Source organism: Sturnira hondurensis, unplaced genomic scaffold (assembly GCF_014824575.4).
Source record: "Sturnira hondurensis isolate 20B ecotype Veracruz unplaced genomic scaffold, ASM1482457v3 Scaffold0011880, whole genome shotgun sequence".
Classification (NCBI taxonomy): Eukaryota; Metazoa; Chordata; class Mammalia; order Chiroptera; family Phyllostomidae; genus Sturnira; species Sturnira hondurensis.
Window position 1 is genome coordinate 501,628 of NW_028084511.1, and position 16,704 is coordinate 518,331.

The window sequence follows — 16,704 nt, forward strand, 5'->3', positions numbered from 1 at the left end:
ACCAAACAAAAAAGATAAAGCACAGAGAGGAAAAAATAATCAAGTGTTCACTTGATCGGCTGTGAAGTGGAAAGGCAGGAAGGGCGCCTAGTGAAAACAGTAGGTTGACAGTGTCGGAGGGAAGCAGGTGACGTCACTGCGGAACAGCTGGTGGGGCCCAGGGCCACAGATGGGAAGAAGTGGAGATGGACACAAGGACGGCTGGTGTATCGGAGGCTTTTACTGTTGTACGATACCTCTATGTGCAAAACACGTATTCTCTTTCAACACCCTAACCTGTCTCCCCCACAACATTCGAAAAGGCGAGAACAGCAAGAAGTGTACCAGGGCACTCCTATAAAGCCAATTCAGGTTTAACTGTCTTGAGGGCTGTAATCACCTGGGATCAAAACCCCAGGATAACCTGGCTGACTGCTGAGTGGGAAAGGGACAAATGAACAGAGTCAAGGCAGGCTGTCCCTGCTGGGATTCACATCCAGGCCCCTGGGTGCCCGGGATGGGAGTCGGGTGATCAAATAACAAGAACAGCAGTTCTGTCCACGACGTAGAGGAGAATGAGGAGCAAAGCAAGCCTGACTTAGCGTCCATGGTCACACTGGGAAGTTTCTACCCATGTCACCGAATAAAAACAGGCAAGAGAGACGGGAGAGCATGGCTTACTGAAGTAGTCTCAGGAAGACAAAAGGTGCACTGTGGTGGCAGGCTCTACAGTAGAATCACCTTGGGCAATCTTCCACGCACCTGAGGGGGCAAACTCAAGTGCACTGTAGCTGTAGCAGGGAAGAGGATTAACCGTGTGCTGTTTCCATTCGGGGGGACAGAAACAAAGGAAACTCAAGTGGGGAGGAGAAAAAGGACTTCTCAGTCTAGAGCTGGGTATCAGCCAATAAGAGTCCTGATTTTATTAAATATGCTGCATATCCTGTATTTATATTAAAACAAGGAGAACCCACCAAGTTAATTACAAGATGGACTAGAAACAGATAAAAAATACATTAGCTGGTTTGTGTTTAGAGGAGGGATGTGTCAACTAAATACTTCTCCACCTAAAACTCAATCTTTTAAGGATCCTCTGGAGACCACATAAACATGTATGTGCAAGCATATGTGTATATATATTAATTTCTACTTAATCGGCTCTCATATTAATATGGGGCAACGAAAAGACTTCAGTCGGATGCGGGATGGGATCCTTTGGCAGGCTACGATCTACTCTGAACTGGAGTAGTGGTGGTGGGATAAAGGGAGAGATTATATTTGTGTCGCTAGGGCAAAGAAAATGCAAAACTGGGAAGAATTGAGTAGAAGTAGGACATGCAGAATTGTAACGGAGAAGGTAAGAAGAAACCAGCAGAAGTGTCACCCAGCCAAGTGTCACAGAGCAGGAGGAACACCTGGCACTCAGAGACAGCCCCTGCGCACAGCAATCGCCCCACAAGATGCTCTGGGGAACAAGCTACCTCCCTCCCTCGTTACAAACGCTTCGCTGGTGATGGCAGCAGCGCAGGTGACAGCCAAGAGGAGGAACAGGACACACTTGAGGATCTTTTACCGTATCCCCTGAACAAGCCTACAGGTAATAAAGAAAGAAAGAAAACTTGTTTGTATAAATAAGTTAAAACAGAAGTCAATGTTTTGCATTAAAATTACATCCTGGTAAAAATTCTCAGAAGAAAACACCTAAGAGCTCTCTATCTGCCCTTACCATTCCGTCAACTATGAGGGTGTGGCTGCACCCAGTACTGTGTTTTACATCTAATCGATAATATATTTGACAGAAGTCTTTAATCTCTTTCACCAAATTCAGATTTACGCCACCCGCCCCACTCCCCGCCCGACCTCCTCCCCCTAACTTCTAAAGTGCCCTTGTTAGTGAAATGTGGAACTCTCCTGTTTCCCACTTACTGCAGTTTTGTCTCCAGCAAGTTCAGTTTCTGTCTGTCAACATAGCGAGAAAAGAGGGATACTAAGTTTGTGGGGATAGAGATTGGCTTGGCCAGGGCAGCTTGGGGAATCCGCAGAAGTTCTCGGGTTGCCATGAACATCACCTCCGTCCTAACGGGGAAAATCAATAGCACAATGTAAGAAAAATAATAAAAATATTACCAAAAAGAACTTAGAAGAAGGAATACAGCCCAGACTGACCACTGGTTGTTTTCTGCTGACTCTGTAGCAGGGTCTGAACTCTGCAGGTCTTCCCCACGGCTCAGGGCGACGAGGAGCAGTGACAGGCCAAACTACAGGAGGAGAGAGGGAAGCAAGTCCAACAATGCACCTCACCGCCCCCACCAGGGAGGGGAACGGCACTAAATCAAAGTGACCCCACTGCTGTGCTTTCCTATGAAACCAGGCAAAGGTCCGACAACCATGAGCAGAGACGCTGCGTCTTGCTACCTGCACAGCAGCAAAAACCATAATCGATGGAAATGAAAGTCCCCGTGACCCACGGTTCTCTCTGCTCCCCTCTTACCCCCCCACAGGGATAAAGGGGCAATTATTTCTTGCCATGGATAATGTGGGACATAGCTTTTCTCCTATTTCTAAGAACAGAAATTATTTTAAAAGAAAAGTTAAATGAAAACTGACATAGAAAATTAAAGTTCATGGAAAAAATAAAAAACATTAGAGTAAGATATTCCGAATGAATAAAAAAGATGCTAAAACCCATGGGAAAATGTAAAAGAAAAGTAACTGGAATGATCAGAATACAGAGAGAAGATTTCCGTAAAAAAGGACACACCTATGTGGAAACACAAAGGCTTAGGTATGATGTTAATAAGAGTTTAAAAAATAAAAGAGGGAAAGATAAATAGACATATTCACCATATCTAGGATTATGCAAATTTAGTAACATGCTTTAGAGACAGAAATATATAAAAATATTTTTTATTTAGGGGTAGTAAAAGCACAAACACAGAGTCTAAAGCGGCACAGAAGGAAAACACACAAAAGGACCAGAAGTGCCAGGTCACTGTCCCAGCGGCAGTTGCAGCGGCTCACGAAAGAAGGCGGGCAGGGCTGGGAGCGCCGCCTCACCTTTCCGAGCCCCTCACAGAAGGCAGCCCTGCCTCTCCTCAAAAGTTCCCCTCATGTCTGAAAACAACCCTGGGCTACATAATTTCATCTGCCCTTACAATTTTCTACCGCCTTTACCAAAATTAGTACCAGGACGCCAAATTACACGGAGGGCACGGAGCTGATCACTCCCGAACCCCGACCTCAAGCCCCTGGGGCACTGCCTCCTCTCCCCCTTGGGAGTCACGCTTTGGCAGGTTTTCAGGTGCAAGGAGGAGCCTGCTGTTCCACTTCGCTGTACCACCTGGCCCTTAACGCGTGCCATCTCTGTCTGGGCACTACGGGAACTGTCCACAGCTGTCTCTCATCTATGTAACAGGGACACGCTCAGGTAGACGTCATCACCTCCACGTCACACAGCAGGAACCTGGCTGTGCAAAGTGAAATAATCTGTTTGGGGTCACAAACCTAGAAAGTGGCAGGCAGGAATGAAGACTTGCTCTGTTTAAAAGCTCATGTTCTTTCGTCTGTATTACACCTTCCCTGTGAGTCTCTGCATCTTTAACTTGATGTAAGTGAAATAATGAAATGGGATGTTCTCTGTATAGTCTCAGGACAGAGACTGCTACTAACCCACCGGACATGCTTTCCTCTCCCCACAGCACTCTGGTTTTATCTGTGATGACAATGGTATGAACCAAAACATGTTTCTAGGCTTCCCTGCAGTCAGGTGTGGCATGTGACTAGGACTGGCCTTTGAGATTAAGTCCTTGTTGGTTAAAACTCCTGGAAAGGGTCCACATAAGGAAGAGAGACAGCTGGTCCACATGTTTTAGCCCTCCACATGCACTCCTCTTCCTGATGCGAAGTGGCGCCTCAAATTCTACAACCATCAGGGATCCTGAGGGGTCCTGAATGTGGCAGCCACTGCTAAGGACAGCAGAGAAGGCAAACCGGGGTACCCGCACCCCCACGGTGCCGTGGGGCCATCACACCAGGTTTGCTGGTATGAGAAACGACAAAGTAACAGTGGTTTCTATTTTGTTGAAACCACTGTTATTTCTAGCCTCTGTTACTAGGAGCTTAATGTAACTCCTGACTGAAGGAAACCTTTTTAATAAGTTGCCATAGGCACAGTAGCCATTACTGATATCTACAACTGTAATTTAGAAGCCTTGTAAAGTTCAAGAACAAAAAAGGCAAGACCACCTTGTTCTGGAGAACAGCTGTGAGGTGAGGATTAGAGGGTGCTGGTGCAGCTGCACTTTGAGGTAGGTTCATTAACTGTTGCAGAAGGCTGGTGACAGTCACTGACGGAAGATGATAGAGGAGGAGAGAGAAGGGACTCAGTAAGCATGGCAGCACCTACAGAAAATAAACAAAAGCATTAGACACTGGTAAGGTTGCTTCAGCCACCTCCACCAGAGGGCGTGGATGGAAGGACGCGCAGCTGTGCACTCAGCGGCCGGAGGCAAGTTAACAAAAAAGGGCTGACAAATCCAGCGGGTACGACTAGAATCTTAGCAATGGAGTCTAAGGTCATCTACTGAGTACTTTTTCAACTCAACATGCACAGGAAACATCATGACTTGTGTGAACCAAGGATGTAAAATCACTTCTCAAATACACAAGATTCCCGATAAAACATCAGTATTTTAATTTATCCCACAAACATTTAAATGCCTACAATGTAGCAGGTACTTAGGCTAAAAACAAATGTTTTAAGGACAGACACACCCTCAGAATCTAAAATACAGAGGGAAAGATGAGTAATTAGGCAATTTCAATATATTTTGAGAAATACTCTAAGATAGGTAAATTCTGAGTGCTAGAGAATTACTGAGAGGGATTGTTCGCACGTAATTCAATCTTCGTTTATCTTTATACAATCTCAAATGAGGAAATGGAGAAAGGATCCACCAACTGTACAGATTAGAGAAGCTAAGTGCTCAGACAGTCAGTGCTCACTGTTACAAAGCTAAACGGAATCCAAGGTTGACGGGTTCTAGCCTGCTAGCCAATCTTTCCTTTTGGCCATAGGCCCAGACTAAAAAGTTAAAACACAGAACTACCAACATAACTAAGTTACAACATAGGAAAAGCAATCAAAAGTGCTTCTAGCACTCATTGTCCATGTATTAAAAAAAGATGGTTGGTTTTAGTTTAAATAGCAGCCAAAGATGGAAAGTAGACTCCTTTCTATGATCCAGTACTCTAAACAAAGCTTTAAACATTAAAGTGTTATTGAATATACACGGAAGTATAAACAACAGCATAATGAAGTCCATGTACTCATCATCCAAATTCGACAATTAATTCAGTATTTTGCCAATCTTATAAATTTGTTCCACCTATCTTTCATCTATAAATACTTGAGTTTGTATCTAACAAAACCTCAAGAAAAAAATCCACAATATTATCGAACCTAACAAAATTTAATTCCTCAGTATCATCTAGTATCTGCTCCCAATTCCAATTTCCCCAAATGTCTAAAAAATGTCTTTCAGCAGCTGGTTTATTCTAGTCACAGTTCAGATAAGATGCACACACTCACTGCACTTGGTTGGTAAGGCTTTTTAAAAAAAAATATTTTATTGATTATACCATTACAGTTGTTCTATTCCCCCCCTTCATTCCCCTCCACCCACACACTCCCTCCCCCACCATGCTCCCCCCTTAGTTTATAACCACGTCTCAAGTTCTTTAGATTCTATATTTCCCCCACTATTCTTGCCCTCCCCCCTATTTTCTACCTACCATCTATGCTATTTTCTGTGCCTTCTCCCCCCTTCTCCTCATCCCACTCCCCTGTTGCTAACCCTCCATGTGTTCTTCATTTCTATGGTTCCACTCCCGATCTAGCTGTCCTCTTGGTTTGCTTTTGTTTTAGGTGTGGTTGTTAAGAACTGCGAGTTTACTGTCCTTTCACTCTTAATATTTTTCATCTTCTTTTTCTTATATAAGTCCCTTTAGCATTTCATATAAGGGCTTGGTGATGATGAACTCCTTGAATTTGACCTTATCTGAAAAGCACTTTATCTGTCCTTCCATTCTAAATGAAAGTTTTGCTGGATAAAGCAATCCTGGCTGTAGGTCTTTGGATTTCATGACTTGGAATACTTCTTTCCAGCCCCTTCTTGCCTGGAAGGTCTCTTTTGAGAAATCCACTGACAGTCTGATGGGTACTCCTTTGTAGGTGACTGTCCCCTTATCTCTTGCTGCTTCTAGGATTCTCTCCTTCATTTTAGTCTTGGCTAATGTAATTATGATGTGCCTTGGTGTGTTCCTTCTTGGGCCCAACTTCTTTGGGACTCTCTGAGCTTCCTGGATTTCCTGGAAGTCTATTTCCTTTGCCAGACTGGGGAAGTTCTCCTTTATTATTTGTTCAAATAAGTTTTCCACCCGTGGGTGTTTCTTTCCCCTTTCTGGTACCCCTATAATTCGGATGTTGGAACGTTTAAAGATGTCCTGGAGGTTCCTAAGCCTCTCCTCATTTTTTTGAATTCTCATTTCTTCATTCCTTTCTGGTCAGATGTTTTGTTCTTCCTTCTGGTCCATTCCATTGATTTGAGTCCCAGTTTCCTTTCCATCGCTATTGGTTTCCTGGATATCTCCCTTCATTTCAATTAGTTTAGCCTTCATATTTTCCTCTAATTTGTGACTATAATCAACCAGTTCTGTGAGCATCCTGATAAACAGTGTCTTGAATTGTGCTTCTGAGAAGCTGGCAATTCCTTGGTTGCTTAGAGTTATTGGCTCTGGGACTTTGAGTTCTTCTTGCGCCATCTTTTGGGCTGTTTGTGCCTGTTCCATAGCAGGATCGGAGCCCTAAGGTGTTCACTAGAGCAGGGCAACTCAATCGCTGGGTTGTGACACTGTATGTGGGGGCGGGGTCAAAGAGGAACAATGGTGTCCCGTCTGCCGTCTCCTGCCACGGCCCCCACATGTGCGGCAGCTGCCACCGTCACCAGGGCTTGCGTGTTTCGTCCCACTGCACGCGAGTGTGCCACCGCCATCAGCCCTCGCCCCCTGGGGCCTGCGTGGTCCATCTCACTGTGCGCGAATGTGCGACTGCGGTCAGTCTGCCCCGCACCTTGACTGGGTCCGGACCACTTGCACGCCTAGGTCTGAGGATCTTTCCTGCCTGACTCTGCTCTGCTGCTGGCTCTGCCCCTCTTACCGTCCCCGTTGAACGGTTAGATGTAGTTGGACTTCCATATAATTCAATTTTCTGTCCTTTGGCTGTGTCTTTGTTCTCCAAACCTTAGTTGTATTCAAACTTGGTTGTGGGAGAAGGCACAGTGTTTCCACCTATGCCTCCATTTTGGTGGAAGTTGGTAAGGCTTTTAAAATCTGTTAACAGGTCCTTTGTCACTGGCCATCACCTATTCCCATATCATTTATTTGTCGAAGAAACTGGGTCATCTGTCCCAGTTTGGATCTGACCAATTACATTGCTGGGGTGTAACAGATTTTTCTACCCTCTTTTACCCCCATAGAAGCTGGTAAGTTAAATTAGAGGTTTGATTAGATTCAAGTTCAACGGGGGCTGGTGGAGGGGTGGTAGAGCTGGTGTGCTTTCTACTGCATCACGTCGATGCACATGCACCTGGCTGTCCCCTTCTTGGTGGAGTTGATGGTGATCAGTGGGTTCAAGTGTTGTTGGCCTGCTCCAAACCCCTGTAACATTCTCCATCCACCTTTCACTTCGTGCTTTTAGCAACAGTGATGGCTGTCTAGACTGACTGCTATTTTCCACTGGGGGCTGTAAAATGACTTCTGAATCTTGTATTTTTGCATTCAGCAGCTGAAGTTCTTCTATAAAGCACTTTCCATTATCAATTCTCTCTCTGGTCACCATATTTGGTTGTAATGGAAAGGCAGAATGAATGCTTGGATCCTTTTCTTGTCAGATTTCAGATAATGATTGGCTAGCAACCGCTGAGGATGATTAACAAACTTTTTGATATTATAAACTCATGAACTGAATCTATTTCAACCCGCTGCTATAATTTTTCTTTAAGATGCAAATGGTTTCACCTTTAACCAAAAAGAGCCCCTTCAAGTTGGTTTGTGCATCTGTTACACAGTACCCTAGTGATCTTTTAGCTCCCTTGCTTTCTGGCAGAAGATATTCCAAGATTATCTTGCACATTTTATAAACCCCAGATATTAATTCAAGGAAATCCTATGTAGCGATGTGGTTTACTATGTATTAATGAATATACCCATCATTATACAGCCTATTTCCCCCAAAAAAAATTTGGGAAAAAAGTGCACATTATACATGGCAGAATATAATATTTAACCACATTCTCCTCACCAGCATGTTAAGCTCCACTGAGGCAGGCATCTTTGGATTCCTAGCTCCTGGCACCTAGAACTAGCTGCTCTATTTCTAGAACCAAAAAACAGTGCCTGGTACTTAGAAGCATTCAGTAAACATTTGCTGAATGAATAAAGCTCTCCCAAACTTTTTTCCATTGATGAGTTCCTTTGAGATGATGGAGTGCTCATCTCCTTACCCACAACAACTTACATGCTATAAGGCAGCCGTTACTTTTAGTTTTGTTTTCTTCTTCCTAGGATAAACCTCAGATCTTTAACCTTTAACCCATTTCCTCCGATCCATTTTTCATTCTTGAAATCTTAGCATGGATGGAACAGAAGAATATTATGCTAAGTGAAATAAGACAGGCAGTGAAAGACAAATGCCATATGTTCTCACCTATAAGTGGAACCTAATCAACAAACAAGCAAAAAAAAAAAAAAAACCCCCAGAGACATGGAAATAAAGAGCAAACTGACAGTTACCAGAATGGGGCGGGGGGGATAACGGGGAAAAGAAGGGGAACATGTAGAAAGGGCCCAGGGACAAGGACAATGGGGAGGGCATTGTCTTTGGGAGTGAGGGCAGATGGGGCAGGGAGAGCAACAGGGGGGGAAATGGGAACAACTGTAACTGAACGATTAAAATAAATCATTTCCAAAAAGAAAAAAATGTACTTGTCTCATCTCACTTCACTTTGCTGATGGAAACCTAAACCTGGCACTCCTTTCCTCTGCAGATGCCAAAATTTTAAGAAGGTGTATTTTCAACTTGTTTCTGAAGAAATAATTTTCAACTCTTCCATGTTATACCACTGATAAAATATCTTGAGATCATGTTTCCTGGGGACTATTTCCAGACAGTTATTGCTCAACTTGTAGTCTAACAGGTTCACTCTCACAAATCCCATTTTTCTGAGTCTCACAGTTAGTACTACTGGTCCTTTGTGCAACCCTTATCAAACTCTCTGAACTTCTAACACCATTCTCAATTTTCTAATCCTTCAAGTGTTAGAACAGAGAACGATTCCTACCAAGAGTTAACATGTAAGGAGTAACTTGTAATAAGAGTTAACTTGTGAACTTGATAATCATGTTTCAACTTCCAATCTAGTTTAGATCATGATAAAAATTACTTGAAAACACTGGCCTGACTCTTGTGGGCAGGATGCCATTCAACTCAGTCTACAGGTCAGTTAAGGTAGTGGCAACAACCCAGTGAGTGATACTTTATAGCCAGCAAAGTAACCAAGACCTCAAGTTTGCAAACTTCTTAAAAAAAAAAACAGATTTTATTTACTTATTTTTAGAAAGAGGGGAAGGGAGAGAAAAAGAGAGGGAGAGAAACATCAATGTGTGGCTGCCTCTCATGTGCCCTGCTCTGGGGACCTGGCCTGCAATCCAGCCATGTGCCCTGGCTGGGAATCCAACCAGCAACCTGTTGGTTCACAGGCTGGCACTCAATCCACTGAGCCACATTAACCAGGGCAGTTGGCAAATTTTAGTGAGCATCACATTCAGCTGGGACCTAGTTACACAGGAGCCCTGACCTTTCCTCTGTAAATTCTGATTCAGCACATCTGAGGTACAGCTAAATTATTTGCTTTCCAAGTAATTCAGATACAGACAACAGCTTTACACCTATGTTAAATGAGATAGAATTATTGCTTTCCTCTTGTTTAGAAACACAGTGTGTTGGATAAAACATGGGATTAAAGACACAGGCCTGGAGTAAAGTTTTCCTTTAAATAATCAAGTCATACTGCCAAAGATTTGATAAAACAACAGAAAAAGAATGGCAAGAAAAAGAAATTTGAGTCCTAGAAACATTGTTAACTACAAAGACTCAAGGAAAAGATTTCCCTCCCTCCTGCACGTGATCACCTCATCTTGAGCATCCTTCTTGATAAGGAAAGGGAGGTTCCTGGCTGTCGTCATAAGAACGTCAGCTGCTTGCTCTGTGGAGAGGAAAGGAAGAATGCGGGCAACCATTCTCTTCCCTTTCCGGATACACATGATCTGTACAAAGTGGTCATCACTCGGCCTGCGGGGGAAAAGAATGCCAGCATAGGTCAGCAAGAACAATATAAAAAATCCTTTCCCCCCTCATATGTTACTAAATGAAAATACTGCATTCATTTTCATTCTACAATTATTTGTACTACAAAACAGTGAGAATTACTTCTCCAAACCTCAAACAATAAATGAATTTTTCGAGTTTCCTAAATATAGAATGTCATTTCAAAAACTACATCAGAAATACATGATCAAACTATTAACTTTAAATTAACTATGCAAATATCATAATTAATACAGCAAAATCTGAAAAATACATAAGCAAAAAGAATAAAAATAAATTCATAACCTGAAAATTAGTGTTAACATTTTGAGGAAATTTTGTGTATTATGTAAATATTTAATCTTTCATAAAAATATGGGTCCACAGAATTCACGTGGCTTTGTTGCTTCACTTTTCCCAGTAACTTCTTGTGAACACTTTTCCACATTAATACACAAACTTCAACTACATAACATTCCAATCTGGATGATAAACCCACATTTAGTTAATCAGTTCCCTGTCAGCCCACCTCCACAAAAGAAGGTACTTAAATTCTTTTTTTTTTTAAAGATTTTATTTAGTCCCAACTGGCATAGCTCAGTGGATTGAGTGCGGGCCTGAGAACCAAAGGACTGCGGTTCAATTCCCAGTCAGGACACATGCCTGGGTTGCAGGCCAGTTCCCAGCAGGGGACGAACAAGAAACAACCATACATTGATATTTCTCTCCCTCTCTCTTTCCCTTCCTCTCTAAAGATAAATAAATAAAATCTAAAAAAAAATTTATTTTTAGAGAGGAGAAGGGAGAAAGAAAGAGGGACAGAAACATAATGTGTAGTTCCCTAATTGGGGAGCTGGCCCACAACTCAGGCAAGTGCCCTGACTGGGAATCGAACTGGTGACCCTTTGGTTTACAGGCAGGCACTCCAGTGGCAATCCACTGAGCCACACCTGCCAGGGCAAAAGATGATTATTCTTATGTTCTGTTTTGTTTATGTCCTGTCTTAGTCTTCTTGCATTCACCAAATAAAAATCAGAGATTTATAGAACATTTACCATTAGCAAGATTTTGTTCCAGACTCTGTGTGGAAAAGAAATGACAGAGATACAGAAAAGAAAAATTACAGAGCTCAGTCTCCACTGAAAGACTGACTGGTTTCTACAGTGTATGAGTATTCTATGGAAAGCCTAAGAATGTTTAAATGTTTATACTTTTCAGCTTAGTGGAAAAGAAAATACATAAAGATTATAGGGCTGGTTTGAAAGGAGTAAGTAAAACTGTCATTATTTGCAGATGCCACGATAGTGTACACAGAAAACCTTACACTCTCCACCAAAAAATACTCTACTTAATAAGTGAATTCAGCAAAGTAGAAGGATACAAAGTCAATATTCAGAAACTGATGGCATTCTTGTACACCAACAATGAATTGTAAGAAAGAGAAACTAAGAAAAAAATACCATTTACAAATAAATGGGAGCATATACTGTGTTCATGGATTAGAAGAACTAACATCATTAAAATGTCCATACTACCCAAAATAATCTATAGATTTAATGCAATTCCTATTAAAATACCAATGGCATATTTCAGATATTGAACAAATATTCCAAAAATTTATATGGAATCCGGAAAGGCCCCAAATAGCCTTGGCAATCCCGAGAAAGAAGAACACACAGTAGGAGGGATCACAATACCTGGCATTACACTACACTATGAGGCCACTATTTAGGACAGTCTGGTACTAGCATAAGAACTGATACATAGATCAGTGGAACAGAATAGAGAACCCAGAAATAAACCCATGTCTCTGTGGTCAATTAATATTTGAAAAAGGGGTACAAGCATACAATGGAGTAAAAACAGTCTCTTTAGCAAATGGTGTTGGGAGCACTGGACTGGTACATGCAAAAAAAAAAAGAAACTAGACCAACTTACACCATACACCAGAATGAACTCAAAATGGATAAAGGACTTATAAGTCATGGTGTCATTAAAGTCCTAGTGGAAAACAGAGAAAGTAAAATTTCAGACATCCCATGTAGCAATATTTTTGCCGATATATCTCCTAGGGCAAGGAAAATAAAGGGAAAAAAACCCAAACAAATGGGACTACATCAAATTAAAAAGCTTCTGCATGGCTAAAGGAACCAACTGTATGGGAGAACATGTTTGCCAATGACACATTGGGCAAGGGTTTGATCTCCAAAATATATAAAGAACTCATATGACTCAACACCAGGAAGACACACAACCCAAGCAAAAAATGGGCAAAGACCTGGGATGGGGGTAAAAGGCAGAAAACAGTACTTGAACAATTAAAATTTAAAAAAAAAGGGCAAAGAACCTGAATAGACAGTTCTCCAAGCAGGATATAGAGAGAGCCCAGAGACATATGAAAAGATACTCAACATCAGTAGCCATCAAGAGAAATGCAAATTAAAACCACAATGAGATATCACCTCACACTTGTCAAAATGGTTATCAATAAATCAACAAAATGCAAGTGTTGGCAAGGAGGTGGAGAAAAGGGGACCCTAGTACACTGCTGGTGAGAATGCAGACTGCTGTAGCCCCTGTTGAAAATAGTATGGAATTTCCACAGAAAACTAAAAATGGAACTGCCTTATGACCCAGTGATTCCACTGCTGGGATTATGCCCTAAGAATCCTGAAACATCAATTTAAAAAAACTTATGCACCATGTTCACTACACAGCAGAAAGGAGCTCCTACCCTTTGTGACAGAATGGATGGAACTAGAGACTATTATGCTAAGTGAAATAAGCCAGTTGGCAAAAGACAATATACCACGTGACCTCACTTATAATTGGAATCCACAGAACAAAATAAACTAGCGAGAAAAATAGAACGAGAGACATGGAAACATGGAACAGACTGGCAGCTGCAGGAGGGATGGAGGGAGGAGGGGAGTGGTGGAAGGGGAAGAGACGAGTCAAAGAAAATGAACGGGACATGGACAATGGAGGGGGAATCCACTCTGGGCTATGGGGGTGGGTGTGCTGTGGAGGGAGGTCAAAGGGAAAAAGTTGGGACAGCTGTAATAGAATAAATAAAAAAAGAGATTACAGGGCTGAACATGCTAGTAAGTATAAATTGGATACAATTGGTAAGCTCAAAATCAGAAACAGTAATATTCCTGATTGTCTCTCTGGCACCCAGCAGTCCCTAGTAGATACGAAAGAGAATATGCTGGCTGGGAAAGATTACAAAATGTTTCATTTAAAGCAGCATTTGAGTCAGGCCAAAAGGAAAGACTTGGAGCTTACTGAGATGGCAGGGAGGAAATCTAAAGGTAGAAATGTATAAAGTTCAGTTTAGCAGAGTAAGGAGTCTGGCTAGTCTCACGTTTTCCTCAAAGTGTATAATTCTTACCTCTCTTGTCCAGGTAATTTCCCCCGCAAGTTGTCATACATGCTACAAATTTTGTGCTTTCTTTCCTCCGTCAGGGCAGGTCGCTCTTCTTCCAGACTTAGGAGGTAACGCCGTTCATAGTCCTCCACGTCGAGCAGTAAGCTGTAGGTCTACGCCAGGACCAGAGTGTTAGATAAACCACCCCACAGTTCAGGACTATCTGATAAAGACCTAAGAATACAACTGCCCTGCAATAACACTGAGGGAACAAAGGTACTCTTTTAAATCCAGGAAAACAGTGAGATAATGTTAAAAAAAACTCTTCAAAATTGATCTTCATCCTTCCTTGACCTCTAATCCAGAATGTAATGATACTGAAATGATTACTTTTCTAAATGATCACTTTCTAAAATTTCCAGCAGCAACAGCACTGTAATAAAAACCGTCTGTAGCACTGCTCCAAGTTATGTCTTACATGAATAAAAATGGTAATAATTTTACTACTGGGTGCCAGGCACTGTTCTAAGAACTTCGAATTTATGTACTCGTTCATCACAGCCCAGTGAGAAACAGACTATCATCATCTCTGTTTTCACAGATAAACTGAGGACAGCACAGAAATGTTAAATAACTTGCCTCAAGTCACAGATTCCGAAGTAAGAAAGTCATGATTTGCAGCCCGTTTCTAGAGTCTGTGCTCTTAACCACGATGCTCTGTGTGGCCTTGCACCATGGTAGTTACACTGTACAAACTAAGTGCTGGTAACTACCTTGTTTTCCTTAGCATCCAGCACAGTGCCTCCCATCCAGGGAGTATCCAAGAAATATATGTGATCTGATGAACTGATTAAAATAGTTAATACATGGCAATGCCATTTTTTAAAAAATATTTTATTTATTTATCTTTAGAGGGGAAGGGAAGGAGAGAAGGAGAGAAGTATTAATGTATGGTTGCCTCTCATGAGTCCCCTGCTGGGAACTGGCCTGCAACCCAGGCATGTGCCCTGACTGGGAATTGAACCGCGATCGTGAGGTTCTCAGGCCCGCGCTCAATCCACTGAGCTATGCCAGCCGGGGCTGGGCAATGTCATTTTTATCCCTTTTCTTAGAAAGGTGACCTGCACCTAGCACTCAACTGTGACCTGAACAAGTTTGGACAAAACTGCAGTGCTTCTGACCATAAGTGCAGTGCTCCTTCCAGGAGGCCACAAGTGAGGTGCACTCCATTCCTTTCTAGTGTGCCTTGTATACAACAGGCACTTAATGAGAATATATACACTAATTAGAACTATGGAACACTAACTGCTAACTTTCCCACTTGTGTATACATTTGACAGTTCTTTAATTGAAATTAACTATAACCAACCAATTCTAACACTTACTTTCTCAATTATAACAAGGGTTTTTCGTCTCTTGTCCCGAACCTGTTTTTCTTTCGTTTCCTAAAAAAAAGACAAGACTATTCAATGTGGACTCTTTATGTCTGTTGAACGTTAAGTTTCTAAGTATGCACATGTATGTTCCACCTGTGAAAATACTTTGAGAGGACAATCTTGATTTTTTGAAGGTTAGTAATCTTAAAACAACACTGATGTGAATAAAGGTCACAAGTTGATTGACTCAATCCACATACAAACCATTAAACTTAGATAGGATTCACAGATAGAACTCATCGTTAGAAATTCATAGATAGGCAAAATTGTACAATGCAGCAGATATGAAGGTATCATAGGAAAATTTGAAAACGCATAGAAAATGACAACTTAAAAACTGGAGAAAATGACTGATGTTGGTCATTGCCAGCTACCTAATGGAAAGATTCCTGCTACCTTGGGTCCTGCCTGGCTGCCTCAGAGACATGTTAGAATCTGAAGAAAGTCAGAATGCCGCCACAGACCCAGCCAGAAGCTCCAGGTTAGGCTGGGCTGTGAACAACTCCATCATGCCTGGTTTCAACCCACAGTGACCCCAAAAGAAGAACTGATGACCCAGAATTTCTTAAACACAGAATTCTGCAGACACTCACATCATCCTCACTCCGAGATGTCACAACAGCATCGATCATTTTCCGGGGGTTATTGACACTGGAGACGGTAAGCTTCCCCAAAGAGCCCTCAAACTGCACTGTAAGGACAAAACGTTTCCACGGAGTGAGCGCTCAGCAACGCAGGCAGGCAACTTTCCAAGATCTTTACATTCTCTATTCTTTACTCATAACCTCACAATTTACTACAAAAAATCCATTTACCATCTAAAGCCATCTCTCACAAAATCTATCCTTTCCCATTTTTTTGTTGGGATAATAATTCAATTAAAATCGGAAGTGTTTCTCCTGTATCTATTTTAGGGATATTAGACATTAAAACAGACATTAAAAAGTTATAAGCTCTCAAGTAGAAAAGACTCTAAGAGGTCATCTACCAAACCATTTACTCCACACTTGAATAAAGGCTGATCTCTGTATTTATTAAGGACAATGGTACTTTATAAATCAGTTTTAAACATCTCTATCCAATCACCGGTATAGTTATTTATATTTTAGCACAGCAGCAGCCTGCCACACTTCTCTTATTATGGGCCTACGGAGAAGGGCCTCACCTGGCTTGTAAGCGTGCTCCAGTCTGGCCACCTGAGGGGTAATGAGCTTGGTGCGCTCCTTTTTAGGGCCGTCACCTTGCAATTCTTCAGCAGCTGACAATTTCTCCAGTTTTTCAAAGTAATTCTGCCATGTGGGAAGATAATTTCAGTTGCAAGACGGGTACAGAACATGGCAGCTCTTTACCGATAAATAATTACACTAGTGGCTGTAATAACTTGCTCTCTGTAAATGTACTGATCTCTAATTAAAACTACTATAAATTTCCTCTATCAAAAAAATCCCAGCCCTCAAAAACCTAATCATCAGTGGGACTATCTTTAAAGTTACACC

The 16,704-nt window shown here is 41.9% G+C and overlaps 1 protein-coding gene across 1 annotated transcript in view; it reads right to left on the reverse strand.

Moving 5' to 3' along the window:
• Positions 1–16,704, reverse strand: part of PATL1 (PAT1 homolog 1, processing body mRNA decay factor) — a 32,400-nt gene continuing 15,696 nt past the window's right edge. The window contains exons 11-19 of the mRNA XM_037060464.1: positions 16,374–16,497; positions 15,802–15,899; positions 15,158–15,217; positions 13,797–13,945; positions 10,228–10,387; positions 4,225–4,380; positions 2,146–2,237; positions 1,906–2,055; positions 1–1,570 (exon numbers count right to left, since the gene is read on the reverse strand). Coding sequence (XP_036916359.1) covers positions 1,549–1,570; positions 1,906–2,055; positions 2,146–2,237; positions 4,225–4,380; positions 10,228–10,387; positions 13,797–13,945; positions 15,158–15,217; positions 15,802–15,899; positions 16,374–16,497 — 1,011 coding nt within the window. The 3' untranslated portion in view covers positions 1–1,548. The remainder of the gene's footprint in view (positions 1,571–1,905; positions 2,056–2,145; positions 2,238–4,224; positions 4,381–10,227; positions 10,388–13,796; positions 13,946–15,157; positions 15,218–15,801; positions 15,900–16,373; positions 16,498–16,704) is intronic.